Source organism: Dendropsophus ebraccatus, chromosome 5, assembly GCF_027789765.1.
Source record: "Dendropsophus ebraccatus isolate aDenEbr1 chromosome 5, aDenEbr1.pat, whole genome shotgun sequence".
In the NCBI taxonomy this organism is placed as follows: Eukaryota; Metazoa; Chordata; class Amphibia; order Anura; family Hylidae; genus Dendropsophus; species Dendropsophus ebraccatus.
In genome coordinates this window covers 48114970-48136810 of record NC_091458.1, presented here as the reverse complement: position 1 = coordinate 48136810, position 21841 = coordinate 48114970, and the positions used below count along the sequence as shown (strand labels likewise).

The 21841-nt window shown below is 40.8% G+C and overlaps 1 protein-coding gene across 1 annotated transcript in view; it reads right to left on the bottom strand.

Moving 5' to 3' along the window:
* Nucleotides 1-550: 550 nt before the first annotated feature.
* The window catches only part of DHH (desert hedgehog signaling molecule), a 47432-nt gene continuing 26141 nt past the window's right edge, over nt 551-21841 (bottom strand). Inside the window, exons 2-3 of the mRNA XM_069970090.1 lie at nt 5476-5737; nt 551-2441 (exon numbers count right to left, since the gene is read on the bottom strand). Coding sequence (XP_069826191.1) covers nt 1813-2441; nt 5476-5737 — 891 coding nt within the window. The 3' untranslated portion in view covers nt 551-1812. The remainder of the gene's footprint in view (nt 2442-5475; nt 5738-21841) is intronic.

The window sequence follows — 21841 nt, the reverse complement described above, 5'->3', positions numbered from 1 at the left end:
GTGGAAATTTTTTTTTCCCATTCTCCATCTTATTATGTATATGTAAAAATAATCATTGGCATATGGGCTATGTGCAGGACTAACCAACACTTACTGGAAATGTATATATTAGGTAGACATACAGATACTGAAATTAAAGGTTCCCTTATTTTAGCCACTCACAGATATTTTATATTAAATAATTGTCCTTAAAGGGATTGTCCAGGCCTATAAAAACCTGTCTGCTTTCTTCAAGAAACAGCACCACTCTTGTCCTCAGTTTGGGTGTGGTTTTACAGATCAGTTCCATTAGAGTGAATAGAGCTGAATAGCAATACAAAACATAACTTGAGGACAGGAGTTGTGTTTTGTTTTGTTTTTTGCAAAAAATTAGCTATGCTTTTTCTAATCTTGCATAACCCTTTAGCAAATAACTAAACATTTTGACTTATTTATTTGATTTAGTCTTCTTTATCTATGGGTGCGTTCACACCTACAGGATCCGCAGCAGATCTGCAGCAGATCCGCAGAAGATTTGATGGTGCAGATTTGATGCTGTGTTCAGTTATTTAAATGAAATCTGCTGCGGATCTGCTGCGGATCCGCAACAGAAAATCCGCTGCAGATCCGGTAAGTGTGAACGTACCCTAAGTGATATTTTGATGTTGTCTTTGGTCAAATATGTGTAGAAGTATAGAAAATCCTGAAGGGCTCTGTTCACCGTGTAGTGGTAGTGACCTATAACTGCAGCTCAGCTCCTATTCAAATAAATACCAGCTAAACTGCAGTAACCAGGTCCGGCCAATACACAGTGAACAGAGACAACTATTTTTAGGCCTGTTCAGTATGTACTTCCAGTGCTGAACAGCTTTCCTGTGGATAACTTATCAGTATTTTTCCCCTGAAAAATCCCTTTAAGTAAAAATATACTTAGCAAAATCTGATTTTTTTAACAATCCTATTGAATTCTATTGTTTACCAGTGAATGGTCAAAGCACCAAAGCTAAAAAAATAAATGTATGTAGTTTGGGTGTAGTTCCCTTATAACAACTTTAATTGATCACATATTTATCTCTTCCAATGAATACAATCAACATAAATAATAATGATGTATATAACCATTGTGCAGACAGGCATTGTGGTTGCCTGTCCCATAGCACCCAATGGAGCTGGAATCCTGCATTAACACAAGTTCTATAAGCACCTTCCATTGGTTAGGACACATACTGGAAGATCATAGCAGAAATCAAAGTAATAAATAATCAGTGCACAATGACCTTTGTTACCTCCTATGTTTCTGGCTCAACAGATTTAGGTTTGTAGCTGAACATTCTTGGAGATCTATGCATGCCTGCCTGATGGAACATGATGTCATGCCCGGCCAGCCATGGATTGGAGACATTTACATACATGTAGACGATCATTCAGTTAAATGATATATACTGTTAAGTAGATGCTACAAGAACCTAAAACCTCACTTTTCAGACCTAAGGTGAAATCAGTATACTTATTAACCCTAGTTACATCTTACATGGAATCCATCTTTCTGACCATTTCATTTCTGACCACTTCACACGTCTTTTTTAACATGACATTATCTGTTATCCACAAAGGTAAGTTGGCAGCTCCTTAAGCAATTTTTGACATGCCGTTGGTCCATCTGAACAACACAATCTTCAGCTTTTATGACATAGGAACGTTGGAGCCATAGAGCATGTGCTGTGATTGTTGAGCTTCTGCAGCATACAGGAAGCACAGGATATACGTCACTGTAGGTCTAGGAGACCATACTTCAGCAGCATTTCTAAAATAGCCGACCCAATAAATGACACTTCATGGCATGTCCCACCAGAGAACTTTCTTGGCCAGCACATAGAGGAAGTGGCAGTACCAATGAATTCCATCACTGTCTACAAAATTGGGAAATATGGAGAACATGTTGTAAAGGAATCTCAAAGGAGCAAACGATTTATGTGCTAAGTCATGCCATTCAATAGTTGCATAGCAGGATGTTAGGATGCCATCTACCAGTAGTGTACCATGGACAGTCAGTGGAGCAAAAACCCCTTTTTCTTCTTGTATAGACACATTCACCACTTTAGATGGTATAAGCTGAGTGCCATTGACGTAAATCTGAACAAAGTCTCCCACCTGGACACGATAGGCATAAATGGGCAGAAAACCGGCCCGTATGTCTTTGCTTACGAAGAGCAGATGGTGAGGTGTCAACCGTAAGCTATAGGGATGTCCTTCAGCTTCGATAACAACAAAGGTGGCCACTTTATCTAGGTCTTTGTGCAAAAACAGCAAGACTTCAGTTGTTGTCACTGTTCCTGTCTTGTCTGTAGCGAGGATCTTATCACCAAGCTGAATCTCAGAAATAGGCTTTCTACGACCACCAGACAAGGTAACCATGGCAGTGCCAGGAAAACAGCCCCCAGAACGGACTGCTAAGGAGTTGTCTGAAAGAGAATATAGGTAGATGTCAAAATACATTTGCAAGACTTTGTCATTTCCCTTTATAACCACAACTTAAAGTGTCATTGTCTTTATAACTTTCAAAATAAAAATCAACAGTAGATGTGATATTAAGTAAGTTTGCAATTCACATTGATTATTTTTTATTTAGTTCTCATGTAAAAGTCGGTACTTCCTATTTTTTTTTTACTTTTTTCCTCAAAAAACAGGAAACAGTCAGAAAACAGGAAGTCCTGTGTATCCCAGGCCATCTGAGCGCTCACAGAGAGAAGGCAATCATGTGACACATTGAGGCGTGACTCTTTGTACTGGCCGGAATTCCTGTGTTTAGTCTGTTTTTTTTTTTCAACGAGCATAAGTCAGAAAATCTGTCTTTAGGAGACTGGACCTGGATTTCTGGTAAGTTCAGCTTTGTTTTACAGCATGATAACAACAACAAAAATAATAAATGTAAATTGCAAACTTGCTTTATATCACATCTACTCTTCGTTTAGATTTTGAAAGTTATAACGACAGGTACACTTAAAAATACTAGGGTATAAAATTGTGATAGTACCCATATGACTTATTGGTGCGTACACCCCTATTATATATAAAAAGAGAGTGAGAAGTAAACCTTGCAAAATTTAAACTGGAATCTGATTTGTTGTGAACGATGCAAGTACTGTTCCTGTTTGCTGTAGTTTTATATATAACCCTATTTGTTAAGACTTTGAAGATCACGGTTGTAAAATAGCATTGACACCAGCTAACTGCATCTATACCTCACTGGCTACTTTGAATTGTAACAACCTGACATTACGACAAAATAAACAACTCCCTGAACGATGCGTCACAGTCTTTACTTTTTATTCCCCAGTTTCAGCGGGTAAGTGTGAAAAAGAGGAAAAATACAGAAAAGTAATTAAGAGAACACAATAGCGAGAATTAACAAATGAGATGAGCGGATACAATGAGTGGGAGTGACGTGACATGGCGGTGATAATACAATGGGTACAGAAGTGTGAAGACAAATGCAGTAAAATAGTCTCATTACACTCAGTACACACAATCTAGTATTAATATGGTTTCATTGCTGTATAATGAAGCAATACAGTGTTACATCTCCTCAAGGTAAAGCCTCCCACTGTCCGCTAGACTGGAACAAGTAATGAATACAAATAAAAGTGCACCTACTGTTACATTTTGCTTCTAGGAAACTAGTGGTGCGAATTCTCTCTCATATTTTTCTATTATGCTTGGGTTTTCTCATACTGCTCCCTAAATACACAGCTGTTCTTGTACCTACTGTACCGGTAGAGCCACCTTATAGCCCTATTTCACGGAACGATTATCATTCTTAGACTCGCTCCAACGACCGCTCGTTAACGAGCACTTAACGATTTTTTTAAGCGAACGATAACACATAATACGTGTGGGAACGTGAACGATATCTGTAGTGTAACGTTTTTTTTGCGGTCGTTACATTGTTACATGGTCGTTTAAAACGGGGAAATGTAGGTAGACATTTCAAGAACGACTGAAAGATTTTTTTATTCAACGAAAAGATTAGCAAATTATTGTTGAAAGTAGTGAAGGACTCAACGACGATTTCGCTGTTGTTGTTGCTCGTTTACAGCTATTCCACAGAACGAATATCGTTAATGAGCGGTAGTTTGAACGATTTTATGAACGATAATCGTTCAAAAAAGTTCAGTGGAATAGGGCCTTGAGGCTTAGATTATGCCGGCATTTTTCGTCTATCAGTGGACCCCCTGCACACTAGATACCAGTGGCACCCTGCGGACCCCAGTGACTTCAATGGGGAGTGTTGGCTTTCGACCATGGTGTTCAACATTCAACATGATGAAATAGAGCTGCATACTGTGCTATATTTTCTGATATTTTAGATGGAACTTATAATGGAGGCACCCAATGGAGTTTCTAATGCAGATGTGAGCTCAGCCTCACCCAGTGTAAAGCCAAAATCCTAGTCTCTGAAGTTATACATGGGTGCAAAAAAATGGTTCCCCAGGTTCCTGTTTGAGTTCCATGGGCCCTATTAAACAAGACGATTATTGTGCAAAAAATCGTTATATCATTCGAATTTAAACGATAATCGTTCTGTGTAATTGCAGGCAGCGATTAAAAAATAGTTTGTATGTCGTTGGTTGTGATTTAAGGCCCTATTCCACGGAACGATTATCGTCTGTATTTGGCCAATATCGGCCATTACGGACGATAATCGTCCTGTGGAATAGGGGGCAAAGATCAGCCGACATCTTTCATGTCGGCTGATCATTGAAGTCATTTGTCTTTGAACATGTTGAAAGACAAACGACTTATATATCAGCGATCTGTAGCCGCGTCTTCGTGGAATAGGAGCGATAGGAGCAGACCGCTGCTATATCCTATGCACTGCCCAGACGATCAGCGATCACCCGGGCTTGCGATCGTTTATCGTTAATCGTTAAAAATCACTCTGTGTAATAGGACCCTAACACTAGTGCCAATGTGCCTATAGATCTCACAGGGACTGACTAAAGTGACTACAAACTTCCTAACCCTGCATAGCCTTTATTCTACTGGGAAATAATTCCTTGGTGACCACCCTATGAGATATCTGAAGATGGACGTGTGTAGGTACTGCTGTGTAGTATCCTGCCAAACTGTAACCCCCAGCAAAGAAGGTTGGAACAACTTTAATAAACTTTTACATTTTATGGGATGATAACTTAGTAGTCATGGTGGCCTGCCCCCTGGCATCTCCACCAGGAAGCAGAACAAAGGGTCCAAAAAGCAGGAACTTTTTGCTTTTGAGCCTCATAAAATGAATGCATACATTTGGGAAATTGGCTTAATGTAGTCATGAGTTCAGTACATTAAGCCCATTAAAGTCAAGAGGCCTGCTGTCTGTACCCTGCAATATACTTCTTGACAGGTTGCCAAAGTGTACCCTAGCTAGAAGGTGTGATGCAAGTGTAGCCGTAAATATACAGTAGTCATAGTACCCACGTTTTTTATCTACTGAAATGATACCTGCTTTCACAGAGACATGAATGTGTGCTTTGGACTCATAGTACACCCAGTCAAAGCCAGCTTCAACTGCAAGGCGAGCCAACATTCCATATTTGCTTTTGTCTCGGTCTGAGGTTGTGATGTCAAGTGCACGTCCTTCATAATGCAGGGAATCATGGGAATGGTGGCCATCCTCATCCCATCCTTCGGTCACCCGCAATCTCACACCTGGCCACATGTTCATCACAGAGATAGCCAATGCATTCACTCTGTCCTTGCAGCGCTGAAAAGAAAGAACAAAAAAAAGATTGGTAAACAGATGCAAATCTAGTAATAATCCCATAAGCAAAAAACAAAATCTAAATTGTGGAGTGAATTTGATATATGGCCTTAAAATGTTGTTATTTATATTATTGTTATTCTATATATAAAATTAAATAGTAAAATGTACACATTAATTTTTGTAACACAGTTAACAAAAGAAGATAAAATTTTTTATATCAGTCAAGTACATACTAAAGAAACATGACATGATGAGGCCCATCTCCCCATCTCTTGTTGCTCTCTTTCTTCTTCCGATGATCTAATTGAATGGTTCTGTTCAGTCATTTTTGCCTGGGAACCCCCCTGTCTATTTCTTATGTCTTCATGGTTTTTCTATTGTCATCCATAAAAAACATCTACATTTTAAACTACTGACTGATAAATGGTTCCATTTAGGAACTCTGTAACAAAATGCTGTGCCCAAGTCATTTGTTTGGTGCCCATCCTCCACGAGTCACCCACGGGCACAGCCAGTTATCTCTGGTATGCTTGCTCTGCAGTCAGTACCCAGTGACAATCTTGCATTCTGAGACAGTCCATTGGCACAGAGATTTTGTCACTTCAACTCTACCAGATCTATGTATACATGAAATCTATCTTGGGTGTGCAATATACCATAGGCAGTTACCATTCTGGCTTTATACAAATCTCCAAGTGTTTTCTTCTAGTATCAGGACATATAGCTATGCTTTTTGATAGCACATTGTGTATGATAGTCAAAAACATTCTAATTCTCAGACAGTGGAGTAGAAAGCTGCCCTGCAAATGAGCAATAATCTCATAGATTGACACTCATTTACGGATTACACAGCTCAAGTGTCAGATGGGAAGGGCCATACAGTCAAGTGTCAGGTGGGGAGGGACATACAGTCAAGTGTCAGATGGGGAGGGCCATACAGTCAAGTGTCAGATGGGGAGGGCCATACAGTCAAGTGTCAGATGGGGAGGGCCATACAGTCAAGTGTCAGGCAAGGAGGGCCTTACAGTCAAGTGTGAGGCTGGGAGGGCCATACAGTCAATTGTCAGATGGGAAGGGCCATACAGTCAAGTGTCAGGTGGGGAGGGCCATATAGTCAAGTGTTAGGCCAGGAGGGCCATATAGTCAAATGTCAGATGGAGAGGGCCATACGAATGTTAACTGGATTGCTCAAATCAGTCAATCACTTTTAAACAGGTCAAAACAACATGCTCAACCAATGAACAAGGGCATGCTTGTTTGTTGGCTGATCTTTGGCCCTATTATATTAGCAGATGAAGGTCTTTTCTTCCGACAATAAATCCTGTGTTTGCATCTTCTATAGTTGGATTAGTTTTACACCAAAATTGTGTGGCAAGAAGTGGTAAAAATTTTTTTTGACCATTCAAGCCTTCTCCATTTAAGAAAAACTTATCATACATGACATAACTTGTCATGTAAACCACTTTCTTGGTAATATTTAATGCAGACAAATAATGATCTTCCCCACTGTCTTTAATATATACACTTCACCTTTAAATCACCCAATGATTTGGCTGAAACTACATCAAATTAAAGCATTTTAAAATTTAGGATGTTCATGTTCATGAGAATGGTTTCCAAAACCCCCCAAAATCCTGACAACATCCAGTAAATTCCTATGAGAGATCATAAGAGGATGGTGACACTGATTAAAGGAGGTGAATAAAGTACTCACATCACTGAACAGTAATACAAAAAACTCAGCACATTGCAGTGGAAGAGCTACACTAGTGTTTTCCATGTGGCTCCCTGGCTGCTGCTACATGTATTTACTCTAGTGCACTTGTGACAGGATCTTAACATTATTGAGAATCCTCAAATCACAGACATTAGGCTCCTAGATCAGGATCATATATATATATATATATATATATATATATATATATACACACACTCCTATAATGGCATTCTAATATACTCTTCTCAGGGTTAAGCTGCGTTCACACTACGGATATTTCAGTCAGTATATGTATATTTCAGTCAGTATATTTCAGTCAGTATTGCAACCAAAACCAGGAGTGGATTAAAAACACAGAAATGCTATGTTCACACTATGTTGAAATTGAGTGGATGGCCGCCATTTAATGGCAAATATTTGCTGTTATTGTAGAACAACGGCTGTTATATTGAAATAATGGACGTTATTTACTGTTATATGGCGGCCAGCCACTCAATTTCACCATTGTGTGAACAGATCCTTTCTGTGTTTTTAATCCACTCCTGGTTTTGGTTGCAATACTGACTGAAATATACGTAGTGTGAACGCAGCCTTACTTTCCACAGAATAAAGTGCCATGTGGCAAAGCACATCATAGCAAACGGGTCCTATGACAATGAGCCCAGTGCATGTTAATGGCTTAAACAGTCACCACATCCCAAAAGCATAGAGCATGAAGGATATTCGACAAACAGAAAGATTCAAGTGGAACCATTAAGTTTGTGAACATGGATCTGTGTGATCAAGACCTAGATGCCATATATATCTCAGTGTAATGGGCATCCTTCCCAGTACTAGAATAATGTACCTTGTATACATTAGCACTACAGTATTTTTTGGTGTATGTGGTATGGCTGATAATTTGACTTTTGATCACTTTCTGTAACAGAAAAGAGAATTCATTTTATGAGCCGCTGAAGCCTTCATTTAATTAAAAATAAATAAATAATGTGGCCATAAATGCCTGAATGAAGTCAAGTTGGCTGTCCCGTCACTCCCAGCCCCATACGGCTCAATGACTTCACTTTAATAGCTGGTCATTAATTAACTTGCGTCCATGCAAATTTCTCTTTTGGAATCTTGAAAATCTAAAAACTTTGATATTTTTCTTCCTGCAACACTCCCACGAATGCATTCTTTATAAGACACCCTCCACAAAATATACAATGTCCGTAATATAACACAGAGAAATCACTGCAGAACCCCTCTCTCCAGGTCACAGTTGTGCTAATTTACACCATTTACAATAATAAAAAAATTCATTATGGCATTTTTTTTTTTTTTTTGCAGATTTTGGTAGAAAAAACTATATGGAGAATCAATTTTTTCTGTGCCTGTTTTTCCCTATTATAAGAGTCAATCTTGTTTGTAAAAGTTTTGTTCCAGGTAAAAGCTTTGAGACCTGTTGGCACTGTAGTTGTCCAATTTGGATTATTATTTAGTAGTAATTCTCTTTTAATGGCAATAGACACATGGTGCAAAAAATATTTTCTCCATAGGTCATTTGCAGTTTCTCTTCTTCTTTTCTCTTCTCTTCTACAGTACAGCAAACTGTCTGGTAACTGTTCTCTCTATCTCCATCCTGTGTAAGCTGCCCTCTAAGCATTCTCTCCCTCCTGTTCACAGTCTGACATAGTGAACTCCTTTTTCCTGCCTCTATCTCTAAGAGCTGTATTACACAGCCTGAAGAATTGGTGTAAGCGACTATCGATCCCCTAGATCAGTGCTCGCTTACTGAACCCATATACAGCACGATAATTGTGCAGCAAGGGCTGTATATACAGTATATCATTAGTGATATCCGTGCAGCTCTTGCCTAATAAGGGTAAAATAAAAAAACATACATAGCTCTCTGCACTCCCTGATAACCTGCTAGCTTAGTCTGGCTCCCAGCAGTGTCTGAAGAGACAGGCTGCTCAGCCAATTACAGTGATTGGCTGAGCAGCCTGTCCCTTCAGACACTGCGGGGAGTGGGCCAAAGCTAGCAGGACATCAGGGAGCGCAGAGAGGTACGTATGTTTTTTTTTTTTTTTTACACAGTCATCAGCCGTCGGCCGCACATTGCTGTTACACGTAGTGATGCACACCCAGAGGCTGATGATTTTAGGTCAGTACCTAAAGACATGATCAGCCGATGATTGCTGTCATCAGCTGATCATTGTCTTTATCACACGGAGGGATGATCTGCTGAGAATATCAGCCCATGTAAAAGGACAACACTGAGAGAGCAAAGTGCCAAGACTTGTATTTCTCCAAGCAGGAAATATTTAATAAAGACTATTTAGAAAGTTTCTTTACTTTGCATTCAAGAAACAAATCAACATTCAAAAACTTACTGCAAATGTCTAAACCAGGGAAAACAACCTGCCATCTGCATGCTGCATGCGGCCCACACTGCCAGCCCTTATGGCATTCACAGAGTTATCTCTAGAATTGGGCTTCCACGCCACAAGTCCCAGATTTTTACTGAGTGACTACCACCCTTTATTGCATCTACATCCTCTGGACAACAATTCAATGAAGAAGAATGGCAGAGTAGGCAACTGTTAGTTCCCTGCTGTCCCATTCACTCTCATGGGATCCAGGCACTTCAGGCCTGCAGCTTACGAGCCACAGGGACATAATCCTCCCATTGGCTGGTGCAATAATATTACATCATAGTGACTGCATTATAACTATATGGGGGCACAGTGGGGGACATTATTTCTGTATAGGGGCACAGCAGGGGACATTATTACTTTATAGGGGCACAGCAGGGGACATTAAAACTTTATGGGGGAACAGCAAGGGACATTATGCCTATACGGGGAAAAGGGGATATTATAAGTGTGGGCACAGGGACATTACTGTTTTGGGGCACAGGGGGCATTATTACTGTTTTGGGACACAGGGGGCATTATTACTGTTTTGGAGCACAGGGGACATTATAACTGTATGTGGGCACGGGGGACTTTATAACTGTATGTGGGCACGGGGGACTTTATAACTGTATGTGGGCACGGGGGGTGTTATAACTGTATGTGGGCATGGGGGACATTATTACTATATGGGGGCACAGTGTATGCTATCACTACATGACTAACTAGTTTTATAAACGCCACTAAATTCTCTCCTTGATATCCTTTTTGCTTATAAGTGACATGATTTGTGCCAGTCACCAACCTCCACCACACAAGCTCTCATCGACTTTGGTGTATCTTGTTAACTAAGTACAGATTGTTAGCAAATTAATTTTACTTCTTATGGATCTGTCAAAAAATATATCAGACAGGCTAAAAAAATCTTTGTCTATGGCCAGCTTCACTTTCAGGGACCGTCGCCAATTAGTCACCACCAAGCGAGTGGGAGAAATTGATTCGCTCTTGTTTCTTTCCTGGCAACTCTCACAAAGTATCCTACACATTTACTAAAGCAACAGAACTTGTCCTAAGAATATGCATCCATGTATTATACGTGCACTTATTAATCAGATATTTTGGGGGCAGCTATTTGGACAATTTAACATTTGCATGATTCTGAATTTGTTTGTTTTCGTCTTCTACCTTACATATGTTCAATGTGTTGCTCCTATTTTAAGATACATATGCTAATACATCTACCAACACTAGCAGACTAATCTTACAAGTAGAAGAGTACTGAAACTACTGTAGGGTCGGACTGGGGTGCGGAGTGCTTGCCAGTGTAATTTAATGCTGGGGGCCAACCAGACACTGTACATGAAACTACTGCGTGATGCTACCTGTGCAATACTATAGTGATTCTTGTTTGCCAAATGACCATTTAGCTCACAGCTATCATGTCTATGACTACATAGGAAATGATGCTTCAACAAACTTTGCAGAGGTCAACAGTATGAGTGAATATAGAAAACTTTGTAATATATCTTATCAGCCAAAAATGTTTCCTTCTCCTGTTATCAAGCATTTTCCCTCTTCTAGCTAAACTGTTATCCTCTCTCAGAATCAGATTACTAGTGACTTTTGTTTACTGGTTACAACATGTAGCAGCTCAGGGATCAGATTACAAGTAGTGTTAAGCGGACCTGTCACACTGTTTGGGTTCAGCAACGTTCTCCAAACTCAGATGCTCTGTGTTTGATTCTCTGTGGCTAAAGAAGTTTGATACAGCCCTAGGACTTCCAGAAAAACATGGATGCAGCCAATGGCTTTAATTCCATGGCTATAGATGGCTTGTTAGAAGGTACAACTCTATCTCTCCTGATCACCGCACACACATAGTTATATAATTAATAAGGTTGGGGAAAAAAAAAACAGTTCGTCAAGTTCAACCTATAGTATAACCCTACTGTGTTGATCCAGAGGAAGGCAAAAACCACTCATCAGGCAGATGCCACCACTCCACCATTCCCGCCCCTTCTATTCCACTACATTTGCCATTGGTGGAGATTCTGGAAGCCACTACACCCTTTAGAAGTTTGGGCGATCCTACCAAAATAGGTGGGTTTGGTAAACATATATCTAACGTGTGTCCATCTTTAAAAGACCATCCGCTGTACAGGACTGTTATTACATTGTATGGACAGCCATTGACTTCAGAGTATGCAAAAAAAGAGCCTGTGGAGCCTCATTTAAGAGTCTCAAAACACACAGGACCAGACAGATATCCCTCTGGGAAGGACCCAGCCACTGGGTGGCTCCTGTAGGGAAACCACCAAAACCACCATATTAAGTGGCCCATTGACTTTAGAGGAAAGGGTTGTCCTCATGAGACAACTCCCAATATAACTACTGCATGTTGTTTTCGATTGTTCCTTAACTTGTAATATTTCTGCATAAGGGCTCTTCGCTTATGGTACTTCAGTCTTCAGCCTCGTCCTTGCTCTAGACATAGAAATTCACCGTCTACATAGGCCTCATGCATATTCAGTGGTGACTCACATGTTGATTTTTGTGGCCTGGATACCAAAAACAATTGACTTTGCCAAGTAGAAAGTACAGCTCAAAGGTCGCTGTTGGAAATGGGACATGTATTCCCTGCCATCAATAAATGTTTTATAGATCTGAAGAAATATTCAGTATAGCAAGAGCCGTGTAATAAAATATGTTCAGGGTGCAGCAACTATCACAGAACAGCACAAATGGGGATTACTGGTGCCCGCCCTTTTTAAATGACAACATGATAAGAACAAATGATAAAGGTGTTCTAAAGCTTCAGGGATACAAGAAAATAGCATGCTTATCCTATGGTGGTGACAAGAAGACGTGAAAGGGCACAGCACTCAGGGGAGTATTGCTGCCTTTAATTTTAGCTATCAGTGGGGTCTCAGCACAGATCTCCCTGATATGTCACTATGAATTTTTTTTTAACTTAAGGCTATGTTCACACAACGTCAAAATAAGAGAAAAGGCGTCCGTTTTTTCTATTTAAAAATATGTCCGTTTTTGACAAAATTTAATAGACTTCAATGCAATGCATTGAAGTCAATGGACTGACGGACATCTAATGCACAAGATTTATAAAATGACGGACGCTAAAATAATGATCATGTCAATTATTTTCGGAAGTCTTTTGCAAGCAGCGGACAGTGTTTTTTAAGTTATTCACACACTGTCTTTCTTTTTTCACCGTCCTTTCAGTGTTTTTACTATTAAAGTCAATGGACTTTTTAATTCAAGACACACCCAAAGGGCAATCAGTCCATCTGAACTAGAATAATGTACCAACAGCCGTCATTGCACTGATGGGTGGCCAAACAGCGAAATTATGGACGCCATTTTAAACACTGTGTGAACATAGCCTACCTATGAAAAACTTTTCTCCAGCACACATAATGTTAATGTGACTTGGTGAATGCAGACCTTTAGGAACAATGGCACTACCTTCCTTCAGCAAATATTACATCTGTCTCACCCTCTGTGAAAATGAACAATTTTCTTATTTTCTCTTGGGGGCCTCTGAAGAGGCAGGTAAAATGTGTATGGGTTAAATAGTTATTGACATCAGGTTTATGTAGCCTCATAGGAGAACAAAGAATAACCTTAAAGTGTCACTGTCGTTATAACTTTCAAAATTTAAATTAGTAGATGTGAAATAAAGCAAGTTTGCAATATACATTCATTATTTTGTTGCTGTTATCATGCTGTAAAATAAAGCTGAACTTACCAGTAATCCAGGTCCAATCTCCTGAAGGCAGATTTTCTGACTTGTGCTGGTTGAAAAAAAAAGACTAAACACATGAAGTCTGACCAGTACAGAGAGTCACGGGTCAATGTGTCACATGACTGCCTTCTCTGTGAGCGCTCAGAGGGCCTGGGATATACAGGACTTTCTGTTTTCTGATTCTTTGAGGAATAAAAAAGAGTCAGAACACAGGAAGTGCTGTGTCTTCCATGATAACTAAAAAAAAATATGAATGTAAATTGCAAACTTGCTTTATATCACATCTACTGCTGATTTAGATTTTGAAAGTTATAACGATGGGTACACTTTAAGGAAATCCAGTCACATAGTAAGTTCAAGAATGGGGGGCTACATATCAGTATAAAAGACATCATTTAAAGAGTCACTGTCGTATTTTTTTTTTTTGCAGAAATCAATAGTCCAGGCGATTTTAAGAAACTTTGTAATTGGGTTTATTAGCCAAATCTGCCATTATCTGCATGTAAAAAGCCTTTTCCCAGGTCCCCCCCTCCTTCCTCTTTTTCATCCACTCTGAAAAATCTGAAAATTGTGACTTGTTGCAGGAGACGTCCCCTGTCTGCTCTAGGGAGAGGGGAGGGGGGAGGAGGAAGGAGGGAGTTAGCCGGCAGCAGAAAGCAGATAACAGAGGATCACAGGCACGGAGCTGGGTGACAGCTGTAATCCGAGCTCAGACAGGTCACTGGTGATGGTCAAAAGAGATAACGGGTGAGGGATTTGTAGATTAACTCTTTGTTGTCCTGTTTTAGTCTTTTCTTTAGCTCTCTCCATAGGAGAACAATGAAGACAGGGGGGAGAGCTTCAAACTGCTTTTTCATGATAAAAATGCATTTTTCGGATAATAAACCCAATTACAAAGTTTCTTAAAATCGCCTGGACTATTGATTTCTGCAAAAAAAAAATTCACGACAGTGACACTTTAAATTAATTTGCTCCTTGCAAATTCAACCCATTTGATTTTTGAAGAAAATATTTAGTACTGAATGTTTTACATAGGTGGGAACGTGTGCCAGTTCATACTATATAGATCATGCAATAATAGTGAAACAAATGTATTCATCTATATGTCAGGGTAGGAAAAACCAAATCTTGAATTAAGCATTTGCTGCCCCATAAAGTTACACATACACATTTGTCCTCAATGGAAGAAACATTCTCTAATGTTACTAACATTGTCATTTCAGTGTGTATAGTTAATAAAAGTCACAAGTTAAACCCGACAACATCTGTGGGACCAGCCAAATGTCTAAAGTGCATGGTGGCCTCCCCCAACTCTTCCCCAATAGATGAACATTTGGAATCCATCATGCCTAACCCTTTATTTTCAGAGAGATAAGCCACCCCAAGGGTTTTTGGTAACAGCTTATCCCTCTTCTCTCCATTAAGAACACATCAACGGTTGACTATGCTGGTTCACTGGTGTGGGGAGATTGGTAGACATAGTTGTCAGCTACACGAATGCTTGGATGACAGCTACTGAAGGTGTATCTTACTCTAGCACTGTAGTAGCAAAGAGAGGAGCAACACTGCTTCTGTTGGTGCCTGCGGATCTAGATCGTCACCTTAGATTGATGGGAATATACAGCAGAGAATCCACGGCACTCCAACGAAGACTCAAGTGGGTAACTGTCCTTTTTATTTCTTAGAACATTGTGCAAAATATCAAGAGTGCATGGTTTCAGTGGCTTCACACCACTATTTTCAAGCAGTTACCAACTTGAATTTTTATTAGAGTGCCATGGATTCTCTGCAGTATATTACTCTAGCACTGGATATATCCAGCATTCAGAATGAAGGGAAAAAAGTTCTCAGCTTCTCACATCAAATGGAACACATTTCGGAACCAATCATTCCAGAGACATGCACTAACTGGTAAAAAAGGTTTTGAATTTGAAAACCCATGCCAACCCCTCCCAGCTACCGGTTACAACCAACAACTGTGGCGTGGCAGTGGCCAATGTCACAGTCTCTGCTGTTAGTGGGGACAATTACATAAACAGCAACCCACTACCATAACCTTGCATATGTCCATATCTGTATCTATAGTTGTATCATTGATCCTATAAGCTCCATATATTGCCATCTGTGTCAAAAAAATATTAGGGAAATCTTTCTGGCTTATTATGCAACCTTTTGTGATCTGATTCTGTGGAAAAAGTCACTGGCCTAGACTTTATGGTATCTGGTAAGGCCACACTTGAATTTTCAGTGATGAGTATAACATGTCTGAGATCATGCCCTGTCATGACTAAATATAGCGCTTTGTCCGTTATTTTTTATTCTGCTGTATCCTTCACTAGAATGAGATCACACAATCACATTATCTTATTTTAGAATGGTTTCACAGAGAAGTATCCTGTGTCCGCCACCGACATTCCATTTCCTTCTCGATAAAACCCCATTGTTGATACATTACAAAGCGCCATGTGCCTGTATTTTTTTTCACTTTGATTGGCTGTTGTGTCTTCTTGTTTGATACCCAATCTACAACAAAGGAAGCGGAGACACTGGTTACTCTTACCATCTATGTACAAGAGCGCAGGCTGAACGCCGGCAGCAGTGACTAGAACTTTCTTTCTAGTCCCACCAAACTACAACGTAAGGATGACAGCAGTTTCCCTTCACTTCACTATGTCTTCCTTCCTCTCATCTTTAGCAAATGTCGGTCTTCACAAAGATACTGGGGGAGATAAATAGAAACATGTGTGCAACAGAATTTTGGCCATGTCTGCACCAGAAAACAAGTGCATGTTATTGGAGAAACAAAAAAAATATCTAAGAAGAGGCTATATGCACCATGCTCGACAAGTGTTTGTTTATATCCCCCATTGTGTATGAACAATCTCTAAATGACTACCTTTTTGAGATGACCACCTCCCATCCTTATATTGACCACCTCATATTCTTTGTGTATTGTCCCTCTTTATTGAGAAGATTACCTCTCCAAAAGGCATGTTGACTGCAATTTTACAAGAGTATCTCAAATAGGTTTTACTGTATATAAAACCAAGTATAAAAGCACCAGGTAACCAAATAATGTCTTCTAATAATAGTAATAACATTTCTACTTTCAGTTTTGTTTTGTTTGTTTGTTTTTCAAAAAGTTCCGCATCCAGGTTTGGTTGATCACGCCGAACACAGTCAGCCAAAAAAATTGATAAGACATCAACTCTCCCATTCGATGTGACAAAATGATTGCTAGTATCCATTTCAAGGATCTGAAATGGCTTCAAGGCTTCAAATTTAAGGTGCTTTGGCCCAAACTGACCAAATGTATAAGCTGCAACAACCTAAAAAGACATCCGTAGTTCTATACCCCATTACTTTTCCAGCGAGTTGAACCATTTATCACTTAGGACCCTTTTACACACACTAATGTAGAGTCACATATGAGCGCCAATCAGTGAGATTTCCAGCGCCTTTACAATGCACAACCAATCATATGGCTGGCCCACACAAACAATTGCTGCATTGTTCCTCCCGCCTATTTACTCTATAGTAGCCATTCACATAGAGGCGTGTGTGGATAGCTACCCATGATTTTAATACTTGTAAAAAGCTGCTATTAGCCAATGAACGAGAGACTTCTCACCTGTCAGCTGACAGGCTGCTCTGAAGCTATTGCGCGCAGGACCCGGGGAGAAGCGGACCACAGGAACAGCCCTGGAGCGTGGATAGGTAATGTAGAACGTCAGTCGCTGGCTGCGCACCGCTATTACACGTGGCGGTGCGCAGTCGGCGCCCGACAATTATAGGTTCTAACCTATATCAACGATCAGCCGATGACAACGATCATCGGCTGATCATTGTCTTTATTACATGGAGCGATAATCGGCCGAATCGGGCTGATTTGGCCGATTATCGTTCCGTGTAATAGTACCCTTAGTGTTTTCAGTATTTGTAGCTAACTCTGGCACATAGAAAAACTTTAATGGAAAGATTTTCACAATTTTCTGTCTATTTTGGACTGTTAGAGTTTTGGGAAGTTAGAGACGTGATCACTAGAGATGAGCGGACCATCGGACTTTTGGTCCGACGGCATCGGCGCTCTCTCGTCATGCCTGTGATCCCGGCCGCATAGTTGCGATCCTGCGAATATGCGGCCAGGATATTCCAGGGATTTCAACATCGATTCCCTGGAATATCCTGGCCGCATATTCCCGGGAGCGCAACTATGCGGCCGGGATCACAGGCATGACAAGAGAGCGAACTGCTGTCGGACCAAAAGTCTGAACAGTTCGCTCATCTCTAGTGATCATTTACAGTATTCATGCACTCTCCCCCACCTTTAGGCCAGGTTCACAGAACGGCTGGTGTCAGTGAAGTTTATCCCGAACGGTACTGCAGTATTAATCACGGCCGTTGTTGCAAACCGTGTGAACATAGCCTTAAACATTTTAGTTTAACAATAAATTTTTCTTTTAGAACTTGCTACTAGGCCCTATATGATATACTGTATATACCATCTCGATAAGTGATGAATAGAGCTTCACAAGCATAAATGCATTGTAGTAATTGTTTGCATCCTGTGCAGAATAACCAAGCCAGTGTAGTTTGTTTATGTGGGTCTACATAGCGTGTCTAAATACTTCTTCTGGTGGTGTAGAGATTCAGTGGGTTACTGTACATGGTGCAGCTGCAGCCCATTGAATAAGCCTTATGTTGTCTTGTTATCCTATTGTAAACTGGCATCACCTCCTCCTACACTGTGCTCGCTCAGTGTCTGTCTACTAAATATCTTTCTCTACAGTCCCTTCCAGTGCACACGGCCAGCAAAGGCGGAATGTTGATGGATGTTGATTTTTTGATAGCTCAGAGTTCTTCTGTGGTGGAACAATGGCTTTTGTTCTGTGTGACTTTCGGAGCTGGCCACAGGTTTTGTCCTTCGGCTTCTAAACTGCAATTCACACATCCTCTTGCTATCCTCCCACAGACAGGAGGTGCAGAGATGAGGACAGTGACCTTCTGCTTTCCATTGTATAGACAGAAAGCTATAACAGAATCACAGTTAAATTCCAAACTGTAACGGACGAGACCCAGATTTCACAATTGCAGCCAGTAAGGAGTTAATTAAAGAATCCATACATTAATTAGTGTGTCTGCACCTTTAAGCATCTTGACCTAGGAAGAAAGGTCTGCATGTGGAATGGTACTTAGACTCCTTGCCAAGGCCAAACAATAGCCATTTTCCATTCTCCAAATGACTTAACAGGGTGAGAATTTGCCAGCACAGAGTTCAGAAGCAACATACCAGCTAGCTCCCCAGCCTGCCCACAAAAGAGCTTTTCAGAGACGTCACTGCTGTCAGGAAGCGGGGCAAACGGGGAAAAGGGCAACGTGGGACTAAAGAGAGATGACTGTGCCCTGTGTGCTGCCTTCCCTTCTAGCAGGCACAAATGATTCCTTGTGGGCACCTCTCCCATGTCAACCTGAACTCCTTCCTAATGCGAACCGCAGAATCCTCATGTCTATTGCCTATAAAATACACACATGAGTACTGCAAATCTCTCACTCTCTGTATTACTATGCTGAATTGAAGCGCTGGAAACAGAATAAAATGGAGAAGTGCAAAGGCTCTTTTACACTGCCCCATTGTAGGCTGTAATCGAGTGCCCATCAGCGAGATCCATGGAGGCCTGTGCCCATCAGCGAGATCCATGGAGGCCTATGCCGGTCAGCGAGATCAATGGAGGCCTGTGCCTATCAGCGAGATCCATGGAGGCCTGTGCCGATCAGCGAGATCCATGGAGGCCTGTGCCGATCAGCGAGATCCATGGAGGCGTGTGCCCATCAGTGAGATCAATGGAGGCCTGTGCCTATCAGCGAGATCCATGGAGGCCTGTGCCCATCAGCGAGATCCATGGAGGCCTGTGCCCATCAGCGAGATCCATGGAGGCCTGTGCCCAACAGCGAGATCCATGGAGGCGTGTGTCCATCAGCGAGATCAATGGAGGCCTGTGCCCATCAGCAGGATCCATGGAGGCCTGTGCCTATCAGCGAGATCCATGGAGGCCTGTGCCTATCAGCGAGATCCATGGAGGCCTGTGCCTATCAGCGAGATCCATGGAGGCCTGTGCCGATCAGCGAGATCCATGGAGGCCTGTGCCCATCAGCAGGATCCATGGAGGCCTGTGCCTATCAGCGAGATCCATGGAGGCCTGTGCCCATCAGCGAGATCCATGGAGGCCTGTGCCCATCAGCGAGATCCATGGAGGCCTGTGCCCATCAGAAAGATCCATAGAGGCCTGTGCCCATCAGAAAGATCCATGGAGGCCTGTGCCCATCAGCGAGATCCTTGGAGGCCTGTGCCCATCAGAAAGATCCATAGAGGCCTGTGCCCATCAGCAACACAAATTACTGGCCCTAAAAAGGTTGTCCGAAATTAAAAAAAAAAAAAAAAACATAGCTGCTTTCTTCTAAAACCATTGAAATTAATAAGATTTGCTGCAATAACACACATGTGAACAGGTGTGGCACTGTTTTTCTAATCCTAGAAATCATCTTTAGGGTAAAAACCCACACACCGTATATGCAGCAAATACGTAGCAAATACGCAGCAGATCTGATGGTGAAGATTTGATGCTGTGTTCAGTTATTTAGATATAATCTGCTGCGTATCTGCTGCGTATCGCAGTAGTAAATACGCTGCGTATACGGTGTGTGGGTTTATACCCTTAAGGGTACAAACACACACGGCATATACGCTGCGTATTTACTGCTGCGATACGCAGCAGATACGCAGCAGATTATATCTAAATAACTGAACACAGCATCAAATCTGCCGCGTATCTGCTGCGTATACACTGTGTGTGTTTGTACCCTAAAGGATCTACTGTTAACATCTTGGTACCAAATACCATTCAGAGGTCCAGTGGAGTCCATGCATCAATGGGTCTGAACAGTTTTGTTGGCACGAGAGGAGGCTTTATTATTAGGGCATTGGTTTTAACATTAAATTACTATAACATCTCAGGAAAAAAAAAGTACACAAAAACTACAGCACAAAAATACATGAAGCACAAAAAATTTGATGTTTTTGAGGCTTTTCTTTAAAAAAAAACAAAAAACATGCAACACAAAAACACACAAAAAAGTCCTCATATGTCGAAGGAAAAAAATGTGGTGGGTTTGGAAATGGGACAACACCAAATAAATTAAAAAGAAATACTAATGGTACAAAACTAATAAAACATTTATTTTTAAACCCTATACAGTAATCCCTCAGATTAGCTGGGTCCAGTGCAACCATTGTTAAGTTGAAAATAATGTATTATATTTTATGAAAAACTGGTACCCTGTTCTAAAGCCTCATAATCTCAAATTACAAAACAAAACAAAAAGAACGAAGGGCTTGTCCTATAACTAAGTTATCCCCTATCCTCAGGATAGAGAATAACTATCTGATCATAGGGGGTTCAACCGCTGGGACCTCCACAGTCTCGAAAACAGGGATGCAAATCTCTCACCCAAATGGAGCAGTGGGGTGTGTATTTTTATGGGAGCTGCCAGAAATAGCCGAATATAGCGCTTGACGATCTGTACGGCTCCTATAAAGAATGAATGGAGAGGCAATGTGCATACATGTCCTGCTACATGTCCCCTGTTTTAAACAAAGCTATATATATATTTATATATATATATGTATATATATATATGTATATATATATATATATATATATATATATATATATATATATATATATTTATTTATTTATAAATTGAAGAGAAAAGATTCTTCAGGGTCCCGTACAGTACATACAGAATGCCAAAAAAGAATAATGTTGCTGCCATCGCTTGGTGTCCAAAGAAGCACAGTTTATGATACCCCCATCCCCCCAAAAAAACGATTGTATGTTAAAAATATTGTAACCTGAGGCCATTGTAACTCCAAGAATCACTGTATTTGCTATCATCATAAACTACATGCTCATCTACCTGGGACCACTGCAACATCTGCTGTGACGTCATCTGGTCCCCTACTGGTTGCTCTGCTTCCTACATGCAAGATGGACTTGTCTCAGAACTAATGGCCTGATAAACCAATGAAGGGCCACAGCAGTGCCTTGCCGCAGTCAGTGATTGACATCCCAAGCTTAAAAGGGTATTCCACTCAAGCATAATTTTGATATGTTGATGTCTATGGTAAACCTAACAAATCCTTTCATACTTGTGAGCTGCTGCTTACTGCT